Source organism: Drosophila gunungcola, unplaced genomic scaffold (genome assembly GCF_025200985.1).
Source record: "Drosophila gunungcola strain Sukarami unplaced genomic scaffold, Dgunungcola_SK_2 000173F, whole genome shotgun sequence".
NCBI lineage: Eukaryota > Metazoa > Arthropoda > Insecta > Diptera > Drosophilidae > Drosophila > Drosophila gunungcola.
Window position 1 is genome coordinate 107,118 of NW_026453334.1, and position 12,084 is coordinate 119,201.

At 30.6% G+C, this 12,084-nt stretch overlaps 1 protein-coding gene across 1 annotated transcript; it reads right to left on the bottom strand.

Annotated features, from left to right (window-relative positions):
• Nucleotides 1-246: 246 nt before the first annotated feature.
• On the bottom strand, nucleotides 247-1,044 carry LOC128265900 (uncharacterized). The gene is made up of 2 exons (XM_053002126.1): nucleotides 945-1,044; nucleotides 247-818 (listed from the first exon to the last, which is right to left on the bottom strand). Exon 2 carries the CDS (start codon nucleotides 782-784, stop codon nucleotides 482-484), a length of 303 nt encoding a protein of 100 aa, XP_052858086.1. The 5' UTR covers nucleotides 785-818; nucleotides 945-1,044; the 3' UTR covers nucleotides 247-481.
• Between the last annotated feature and the right edge of the window lie 11,040 nt (nucleotides 1,045-12,084).

A 12,084-nucleotide genomic window follows, 5' to 3' on the forward strand; every position in this document is an offset into this window, starting at 1 on the left:
CTTAATTTATTATTTTCTTGCACCTCAAAGAGCTTAGTACTCAACAATTGAACAACCTGTAAATTAAGAAAACGAGTGGTTCAGGCTTATCCAAAATAAATAAAGTTGGTTAACCGAATTAGAGCCATTAACTTTAAAAGCAAAACTTGTAAAAATATTCTCTTAATTAATTTCAATATCTCTTTAAATTGCTTGATAGACAAAAGGTTGCCATTGCCATGGCAGACTGCAGCTAAAAGTGCAGTTTTCCAAGGGCTCAGACTAATTGGAGCCATATCAATTGCCCAAGCAGCCACGTTCCTAGCTGCAGCTGCACCTCCTACCGTGGAAATAAGCAAAAATGGATTCTGGCTAGTGGCTTGTGTTTCTAATTAATAAAGGCATTTCGTTACATTAAATGGGGCTGGGTGTTCGCCCACGAACTACTACTGTTTCAGCTGAGAACGGACGGCGATTGGGATGGATGGGTGAATCCTCCTGGCTAGCGAAACCAGGTCCAGAACTTCCACCATCTGCGATTCGAGCGCTGGTTCGGTGGCGGCACAGCGGGACGAGGGATCGACTGGGGCGGTACGACCGGCAGCATCGGTGGCTCTCTCTCCGCCAGGTCGTCCACGCGGTTCTGGGTTGCCCGCAGCACGCAGTTGCGGTACTGCTCCATCGCCGGGAAGCAGTTGCAGGACCGCTGGCGGTGCGCCTGCAAGCAGCTCTGCAGCCTGGCAGCCACGTCAGCGCACGATGACTCCACCACCTCCTTCAGCTGCCCCTCCGCCTGCAGCAGCATGCGGTCGAACTCCGCGACAATGGCCTCCGTTTGCCTAAGCCAGAAAAAAAATATTAAACTTTAAAATAAAACAGGGAAAAGCGCTCTACTCAAGTGCCACGAATATCGAAAAAAATCATACAGAGTCCTCTTATTGTAACTTGGCTAAAATTATACGTACCGCCACAAGAGTGGCTGTTTTGAATAGCTGGCGACCAATACAACCCATCCACAATCGGTTAAGTAAAATACATTTTGTTTTGATGCAAAAAAACGATTTTTTTAAAATTGATTTTTTAAAAATTATAAGGGGGTACCCCATCATTTTATTTTTCGAAAATTTGAAAGACTGAAAATATTTTATCTGAGAATGCCATTCGATTGGCAATTTAATGACGAATTCAGTGATGTATGACATTACATCTTTTGAGCATTACTTCTAAGCGTTTTGATAGAAAATCTCATTTTTATGGTGGTTTTTTTGGGTCTCTGAAGATTTGTAAAAAACCAAAAAATCCAATAAAGTTCTTTTTATGTAACTTGGCCAAAATTGGACGTAAAGCCAAAAAAATTACGGTTTTGTATAGCTGGCAACCTATACTACCCATCCACAATCGATTAATAAATATAAATTTTGTTTTGATGCAAAGAGCGATTTTCAAATATCGATTTTCTGAAAATACATTTTTTCGCCAATTTTTGCATTTTTTATAAGGGTGGGGGTCATCATTTTTTCGAAAATTTGAAAATATAAAAAAAATTGTATCTGTGAATGCCATTCGATTGGCAATTTAACGACGAATTCAGCGATGTATGACATTACATCTTTTGAGCATTACTTCTAAGTGTTTTGATAGAAAAACTGATTTTTATGGTGGTTTTTTTGGGTCTTTGAAGGTTTGTAAAAAACCAAAAAATCCAATAAAGTTATTTTTATGTAACTTGGCCAAAACTGGACGTAAAGCCTAAAAAATTACTGTTTTGTATAGCTGGCAACCTATACTACCCATCCACAATCGGTTTATAAATATAAATTTTGTTTTGGTGCAAAGAGCGATTTTCAAATATCGATTTTTTGAAAAATACATTTTTTGTCCAATTTTTGCATTTTTTATAAGGGTGGGGGTCATCATTTTTTCGAAAATTTGAAAATATAAAAAAAATTGTATCTGTGAATGCCATTCGATTGGCAATTTAACGACGAATTCAGCGATGTATGACATTACATCTTTTGAGCATCATTTTTTTCGAAAATTTAAAAATATAAAAAAAATTGTATCTGTGAATGCCATTCGATTGACAATTTAACGACGAATTCAGCGATGACATTACATCTTTTGAGCATTACTTCTAAGCGTTTTGATAGAAAAACTGATTTTTATGGTGTTTTTTTTAGGTCTTTGAAGATTTGTAAAAAACCAAAAAATCCAATAAAGTTCTTTTTATGTTACTTGGCCAAAACTGGACGTAAAGCCAAAAAAATTACGGTTTTGTATAGCTGGCAACCTATACTATCCATCCACAATCGATTAATAAATATAAATTTTGTTTTGATGCAAAGAGCGATTTTCAAATATCGATTTTTTGAAAAATACATTTTTTGTCCAATTTTTGCATTTTTTATAAGGGTGGGGGTCATCATTTTTACGAAAATTTGAAAATATAAAAAAAATTGTATCTGTGAATGCCATTCGATTGGAAATTTAACGACGAATTCAGCGATGTATGACATTACATCTTTTGAGCATTACTCTAAGTGTTTTGATAGAAAAACTGATTTTTATGGTGGTTTTTTTGGGTCTTTAAAGATTTGTAAAAAACCAAAAAATCCAATAAAGTTCTTTTTATGTAACTTGGCCAAAACTGGACGTAAAGCCTAAAAAATTACTGTTTTGTATAGCTGGCAACCTATACTACCCATCCACAATCGGTTTATAAATATAAATTTTGTTTTGATGCAAAAAGCGATTTTCAAATATCGATTTTTTGAAAAATACATTTTTTGTCCAATTTTTGCATTTTTTATAAGGGTGGGGGTCATCATTTTTTCGAAAATTTGAAAATATAAAAAAATTGTATCTGTGAATGCCATTCGATTGGCAATTTAACGACGAATTCAGCGATGTATGACATTACATCTTTTGAGCATCATTTTTTCGAAAATTTAAAAATATAAAAAAATTGTATCTGTGAATGCCATTCGATTGGCAATTTAACGACGAATTCAGCGATGTATGACATTACATCTTTTGAGCATTACTTCTAAGTGTTTTGATAGAAAAACTGATTTTTATGGTGGTTTTTTTGGGTCTTTGAAGATTTGTAAAAAACCAAAAAATCCAATAAAGTTCTTTTTATGTAACTTGGCCAAAACTGGACGTAAAGCCTAAAAAATTACTGTTTTGTATAGCTGGCAACCTATACTACCCATCCACAATCGGTTTATAAATATAAATTTTGTTTTGATGCAAAGAGCGATTTTCAAATATCGATTTTTTGAAAAATACATTTTTTGTCCAATTTTTGCAGTTTTTATAAGGGTGGGGGTCATCATTTTTTCGAAAATTTGAAAATATAAAAAAATTGTATCTGTGAATGCCATTCGATTGGAAATTTAACGACGAATTCAGCGATGTATGACATTACATCTTTTGATTACTTCTAAGTGTTTTGATAGAAAAACTGATTTTTATGATGGTTTTCTTGGGTCTTTGAAGATTTGTAAAAAACCAAAAAATCCAATAAAGTTCTTTTTATGTAACTTGGCCAAAACTGGAAGTAAAGCCAAAAAATTACTGTTTTGTATAGCTGGCAACCTATACTACCCATCCACAATTGGTTTATAAATATAAATTTTGTTTTGATGCAAAGAGCGATTTTCAAATATCGATTTTTTGAAAAATACATTTTTTGTCCAATTTTTGCATTTTTTATAAGGGTGGGGGTCATCATTTTTTCGAAAATTTGAAAATATAAAAAAAAATTGTATCTGTGAATGCCATTCGATTGGCAATTTAACGACGAATTCAGCGATGTATGACATTACATCTTTTGAGCATTACTTCTAAGTGTTTTGATAGAAAAACTGATTTTTATGATGGTTTTTTTGGGTCTTTGAAGATTTGTAAAAAACCAAAAAATCCAATAAAGTTCTTTTTATGTAACTTGGCCAAAACTGGAAGTAAAGCCAAAAAATTACTGTTTTGTATAGCTGGCAACCTATACTACCCATCCACAATCGGTTTATAAATATAAATTTTGTTTTGATGCAAAGAGCGATTTTCAAATATCGATTTTTTGAAAAATACATTTTTTGTCCAATTTTTGCAGTTTTTATAAGGGTGGGGGTCATCATTTTTTCGAAAATTTGAAAATATAAAAAAATTGTATCTGTGAATGCCATTCGATTGGAAATTTAACGACGAATTCAGCGATGTATGACATTACATCTTTTGATTACTTCTAAGTGTTTTGATAGAAAAACTGATTTTTATGATGGTTTTCTTGGGTCTTTGAAGATTTGTAAAAAACCAAAAAATCCAATAAAGTTCTTTTTATGTAACTTGGCCAAAACTGGAAGTAAAGCCAAAAAAATTACTGTTTTGTATAGCTGGCAACCTATACTACCCATCCACAATCGGTTTATAAATATAAATTTTGTTTTGATGCAAAGAGCGATTTTCAAATATCGATTTTTTGAAAAATACATTTTTTGTCCAATTTTTGCATTTTTTATAAGGGTGGGGGTCATCATTTTTTCGAAAATTTGAAAATATAAAAAAAATTGTATCTGTGAATGCCATTCGATTGGCAATTTAACGACGAATTCAGCGATGTATGACATTACATCTTTTGAGCATCATTTTTTCGAAAATTTAAAAATATAAAAAAAATTGTATCTGTGAATGCCATTCGATTGACAATTTAACGACGAATTCAGCGATGACATTACATCTTTTGAGCATTACTTCTAAGCGTTTTGATAGAAAAACTGATTTTTATGGTGTTTTTTTTAGGTCTTTGAAGATTTGTAAAAAACCAAAAAATCCAATAAAGTTCTTTTTATGTTACTTGGCCAAAACTGGACGTAAAGCCAAAAAAATTACGGTTTTGTATAGCTGGCAACCTATACTACCCATCCACAATCGATTAATAAATATAAATTTTGTTTTGATGCAAAGAGCGATTTTCAAATATCGATTTTTTGAAAAATACATTTTTTGTCCAATTTTTGCATTTTTTATAAGGGTGGGGGTCATCATTTTTTCGAAAATTTGAAAATATAAAAAAAATTGTATCTGTGAATGCCATTCGATTGGAAATTTAACGACGAATTCAGCGATGTATGACATTACATCTTTTGAGCATTACTCTAAGTGTTTTGATAGAAAAACTGATTTTTATGGTGGTTTTTTTGGGTCTTTAAAGATTTGTAAAAAACCAAAAAATCCAATAAAGTTCTTTTTATGTAACTTGGCCAAAACTGGACGTAAAGCCTAAAAAATTACTGTTTTGTATAGCTGGCAACCTATACTACCCATCCACAATCGGTTTATAAATATAAATTTTGTTTTGATGCAAAAAGCGATTTTCAAATATCGATTTTTTGAAAAATACATTTTTTGTCCAATTTTTGCATTTTTTATAAGGGTGGGGGTCATCATTTTTTCGAAAATTTGAAAATATAAAAAAAATTGTATCTGTGAATGCCATTCGATTGGCAATTTAACGACGAATTCAGCGATGTATGACATTACATCTTTTGAGCATCATTTTTTCGAAATTTTAAAAATATAAAAAAAATTGTATCTGTGAATGCCATTCGATTGGCAATTTAACGACGAATTCAGCGATGTATGACATTACATCTTTTGAGCATTACTTCTAAGTGTTTTGATAGAAAAACTGATTTTTATGGTGGTTTTTTTGGGTCTTTGAAGATTTGTAAAAAACCAAAAAATCCAATAAAGTTCTTTTTATGTAACTTGGCCAAAACTGGACGTAAAGCCTAAAAAATTACTGTTTTGTATAGCTGGCAACCTATACTACCCATCCACAATTGGTTTATAAATATAAATTTTGTTTTGATGCAAAGAGCGATTTTCAAATATCGATTTTTTGAAAAATACATTTTTTGTCCAATTTTTGCATTTTTTATAAGGGTGGGGGTCATCATTTTTTCGAAAATTTGAAAATATAAAAAAAAATTGTATCTGTGAATGCCATTCGATTGGCAATTTAACGACGAATTCAGCGATGTATGACATTACATCTTTTGAGCATTACTTCTAAGTGTTTTGATAGAAAAACTGATTTTTATGATGGTTTTTTTGGGTCTTTGAAGATTTGTAAAAAACCAAAAAATCCAATAAAGTTCTTTTTATGTAACTTGGCCAAAACTGGAAGTAAAGCCAAAAAAATTACTGTTTGTATAGCTGGCAACCTATACTACCCATCCACAATTGGTTTATAAATATAAATTTTGTTTTGATGCAAAGAGCGATTTTCAAATATCGATTTTTTGAAAAATACATTTTTTGTCCAATTTTTGCATTTTTTATAAGGGTGGGGGTCATCATTTTTTCGAAAATTTGAAAATATAAAAAAAATTGTATCTGTGAATGCCATTCGATTGGCAATTTAACGACGAATTCAGCGATGTATGACATTACATCTTTTGAGCATTACTTCTAAGTGTTTTGATAGAAAAACTGATTTTTATGATGGTTTTTTTGGGTCTTTGAAGATTTGTAAAAAACCAAAAAATCCAATAAAGTTCTTTTTATGTAACCGGGCCAAAACTGGACGTAAAGCCAAAAAAGTTACTGTTTTGTATAGCTGGCAACCTATACTACCCATCCACAATCGGTTTATAAATATAAATTTTGTTTTGATGCTAAGAGCGATTTTCAAATATCGATTTTTGAAAAATACATTTTTTGTCCAATTTTTGCATTTTTATAAGGGTGGGGGTCATCATTTTTTCGAAAATTTGAAAATATAAAAAAAATTGTATCTGTGAATGCCATTCGATTGGCAATTTAACGACGAATTCAGCGATGTATGACATTACATCTTTTGAGCATTACTTCTAAGTGTTTTGATAGAAAAACTGATTTTTATGATGGTTTTTTTGGGTCTTTGAAGATTTGTAAAAAACCAAAAAATCCAATAAAGTTCTTTTTATGTAACCGGGCCAAAACTGGACGTAAAGCCAAAAAAGTTACTGTTTTGTATAGCTGGCAACCTATACTACCCATCCACAATCGGTTTATAAATATAAATTTTGTTTTGATGCAAAAAGCGATTTTCAAATATCGATTTTTTGAAAAATACATTTTTGTCCAATTTTTGCATTTTTTATAAGGGTGGGGGTCATCATTTTTTCGAAAATTTGAAAATATAAAAAAAATTGTATCTGTGAATGCCATTCGATTGGCAATTTAACGACGAATTCAGCGATGTATGACATTACATCTTTTGAGCATCATTTTTTCGAAATTTTAAAAATATAAAAAAAATTGTATCTGTGAATGCCATTCGATTGGCAATTTAACGACGAATTCAGCGATGTATGACATTACATCTTTTGAGCATTACTTCTAAGTGTTTTGATAGAAAAACTGATTTTTATGGTGGTTTTTTTGGGTCTTTGAAGATTTGTAAAAACCAAAAAATCCAATAAAGTTCTTTTTATGTAACTTGGCCAAAACTGGACGTAAAGCCTAAAAAATTACTGTTTTGTATAGCTGGCAACCTATACTACCCATCCACAATTGGTTTATAAATATAAATTTTGTTTTGATGCAAAGAGCGATTTTCAAATATCGATTTTTTGAAAAATACATTTTTTGTCCAATTTTTGCATTTTTTATAAGGGTGGGGGTCATCATTTTTTCGAAAATTTGAAAATATAAAAAAAAATTGTATCTGTGAATGCCATTCGATTGGCAATTTAACGACGAATTCAGCGATGTATGACATTACATCTTTTGAGCATTACTTCTAAGTGTTTTGATAGAAAAACTGATTTTTATGATGGTTTTTTTTGGGTCTTTGAAGATTTGTAAAAAACCAAAAAATCCAATAAAGTTCTTTTTATGTAACTTGGCCAAAACTGGAAGTAAAGCCAAAAAAATTACTGTTTTGTATAGCTGGCAACCTATACTACCCATCCACAATTGGTTTATAAATATAAATTTTGTTTTGATGCAAAGAGCGATTTTCAAATATCGATTTTTTGAAAAATACATTTTTTGTCCAATTTTTGCATTTTTTATAAGGGTGGGGGTCATCATTTTTTCGAAAATTTGAAAATATAAAAAAAATTGTATCTGTGAATGCCATTCGATTGGCAATTTAACGACGAATTCAGCGATGTATGACATTACATCTTTTGAGCATTACTTCTAAGTGTTTTGATAGAAAAACTGATTTTTATGATGGTTTTTTTGGGTCTTTGAAGATTTGTAAAAAACCAAAAAATCCAATAAAGTTCTTTTTATGTAACCGGGCCAAAACTGGACGTAAAGCCAAAAAAAGTTACTGTTTTGTATAGCTGGCAACCTATACTACCCATCCACAATCGGTTTATAAATATAAATTTTGTTTTGATGCTAAGAGCGATTTTCAAATATCGATTTTTTGAAAAATACATTTTTTGTCCAATTTTTGCATTTTTTATAAGGGTGGGGGTCATCATTTTTTCGAAAATTTGAAAATATAAAAAAAATTGTATCTGTGAATGCCATTCGATTGGCAATTTAACGACGAATTCAGCGATGTATGACATTACATCTTTTGAGCATTACTTCTAAGTGTTTTGATAGAAAAACTGATTTTTATGATGGTTTTTTTGGGTCTTTGAAGATTTGTAAAAAACCAAAAAATCCAATAAAGTTCTTTTTATGTAACCGGGCCAAAACTGGACGTAAAGCCAAAAAAAGTTACTGTTTTGTATAGCTGGCAACCTATACTACCCATCCACAATCGGTTTATAAATATAAATTTTGTTTTGATGCTAAGAGCGATTTTCAAATATCGATTTTTTGAAAAATACATTTTTTGTCCAATTTTTGCATTTTTTATAAGGGTGGGGGTCATCATTTTTTCGAAAATTTGAAAATATAAAAAAAATTGTATCTGTGAATGCCATTCGATTGGCAATTTAACGACGAATTCAGCGATGTATGACATTACATCTTTTGAGCATTACTTCTAAGTGTTTTGATAAAAAAACTGCTTTTTATGATGGTTTTTTTTGGTCTTTGAAGATTTGTAAAAAACCAAAAAATCCAATAAAGTTCTTTTTATGTAACTTGGCCAAAACTGGACGTAAAGCCAAAAAAATTACTGTTTTGTATAGCTGGCAACCTATACTACCCATCCACAATCGGTTTATAAATATAAATTTTGTTTTGATGCAAAGAGCGATTTTCAAATATCGATTTTTTGAAAAACACATTTTTTGTCCAATTTTTGCATTTTTTATAAGGGTGGGGGTCATCATTTTTTCGAAAATTTGAAAATATATAAAAAATTTTATCTGTGAATGCCATTCGATTGGCAATTTAACGACGAATTCAGCGATGTATGACATTACATCTTTTGAGCATTACTTCTAAGTGTTTTGATAGAAAAGCTGATTTTTATGATGGTTTTTTTGGGTCTTTGAAGATTTGTAAAAAACCAAAAATCCAATAAAGTTCTTTTTATGTTACTTGGCCAAAACTGGACGTAAAGCCAAAAAAATTACTGTTTTGTATAGCTGGCAACCTATACTACCCATCCACAATCGGTTTATAAATATAAATTTTGTTTTGATGCAAAGAGCGATTTTCAAATATCGATTTTTTGAAAAATACATTTTTTGTCCAATTTTTGCATTTTTTATAAGGGTGGGGGTCATCATTTTTTCGAAAATTTGAAAATATAAAAAAAATTGTATCTGTGAATGCCATTCGATTGGCAATTTAACGACGAATTCAGCGATGTATGACATTACATCTTTTAGCATTACTTCTAAGTGTTTTGATAGAAAAACTGATTTTTATGATGGTTTTTTGGGTCTTTGAAGATTTGTAAAAAACCAAAAAATCCAATAAAGTTCTTTTTATGTAACCGGGCCAAAACTGGACGTAAAGCCAAAAAAGTTACTGTTTTGTATAGCTGGCAACCTATACTACCCATCCACAATCGGTTTATAAATATAAATTTTGTTTTGATGCTAAGAGCGATTTTCAAATATCGATTTTTTGAAAAATACATTTTTTGTCCAATTTTTGCATTTTTTATAAGGGTGGGGGTCATCATTTTTTCGAAAATTTGAAAATATAAAAAAAATTGTATCTGTGAATGCCATTCGATTGGCAATTTAACGACGAATTCAGCGATGTATGACATTACATCTTTTGAGCATTACTTCTAAGTGTTTTGATAAAAAAACTGCTTTTTATGATGGTTTTTTTGGGTCTTTGAAGATTTGTAAAAAACCAAAAAATCCAATAAAGTTCTGTTTATGTAACTTGGCCAAAACTGGACGTAAAGCCAAAAAAATTACTGTTTTGTATAGCTGGCAACCTATACTACCCATCCACAATCGGTTTATAAATATAAATTTTGTTTTGATGCAAAGAGCGATTTTCAAATATCGATTTTTTGAAAAATCACATTTTTTGTCCAATTTTTGCATTTTTTATAAGGGTGGGGGTCATCATTTTTTCGAAAATTTGAAAATATAAAAAAATTGTATCTGTGAATGCCATTGGATTGGCAATTTAACGGCGAATTCAGCGATGTATGACATTACATCTTTTGAGCATTACTTCTAAGTGTTTTGATAGAAAAACTGATTTTTATGATGGTTTTTTTGGGTATTTGAAGATTTGTAAAAAACCAAAAAATCCAATAAAGTTCTTTTTATGTAACTTGGCCAAAACTGGACGTAAAGCCAAAAAAATTACTGTTTTGTAAAGCTGGCAACCTATACTACCCATCCACAATCGGTTTATAAATATAAATTTTGTTTTGATGCTAAGAGCGATTTTCAAATATCGATTTTTTGAAAAATACATTTTTTGTCCAATTTTTGCATTTTTTATAAGGGTGGGGGTCATCATTTTTTCGAAAATTTGAAAATATAAAAAAAATTGTATCTGTGAATGCCATTCGATTGGTAATTTAACGACGAATTCAGCGATGTATGACATTACATCTTTTGAGCATTACTTCTAAGTGTTTTGATAGAAAAACTGATTTTTATGATGGTTTTTTTGGGTCTTTGAAGATTTGTAAAAAACCAAAAAATCCAATAAACTTATTTTTATGTAACTTGGCCAAAACTGGACGTAAAGCCAAAAAAATTACTGTTTTGTATAGCTGGCAACCTATACTACCCATCCACAATCGGTTTATAAATATAAATTTTGTTTTGATGCAAAGAGCGATTTTCAAATATCGATTTTTTGAAAAATACATTTTTTGTCCAATTTTGCATTTTTTATAAGGGTGGGGGTCATCATTTTTTCGAAAATTTGAAAATATAAAAAAAATTGTATCTGTGAATGCCATTCGATTGGCAATTTAACGACGAATTCAGCGATGTATGACATTACATCTTTTGAGCATTACTTCTAAGTGTTTTGATAGAAAAACTGATTTTTATGATGGTTTTTTTGGGTCTTTGAAGATTTGTAAAAAACCAAAAAATCCAATAAAGTTCTTTTTATGTAACTTGGCCAAAACTGGACGTAAAGCCAAAAAAATTACTGTTTTGTATAGCTGGCAACCTATACTACCCATCCACAATCGGTTTATAAATATAAATTTTGTTTTGATGCAAAGAGCGATTTTCAAATATCGATTTCTTGAAAAATACATTTTTTGTCCAATTTTTGCATTTTTTATAAGGGTGGGGGTCATCATTTTTTCGAAAATTTGAAAATATAAAAAAAATTGTATCTGTGAATGCCATTCGATTGGCAATTTAACGACGAATTCAGCGATGTATGACATTACATCTTTTGAGCATTACTTCTAAGTGTTTGATAGAAAAACTGATTTTTATGATGGTTTTTTTGGGTCTTTGAAGATTTGTAAAAAACCAAAAAATCCAATAAAGTTATTTTTATGTAACTTGGCCAAAACTGGACGTAAAGCCAAAAAAAATTACTGTTTTGTATAGCTGGCAACCTATACTACCCATCCACAATCGGTTTATAAATATAAATTTTGTTTTGATGCAAAGAGCGATTTTCAAATATCGATTTCTTGAAAAATACATTTTTTGTCCAATTTTTGCATTTTTATAAGGGTGGGGGTCA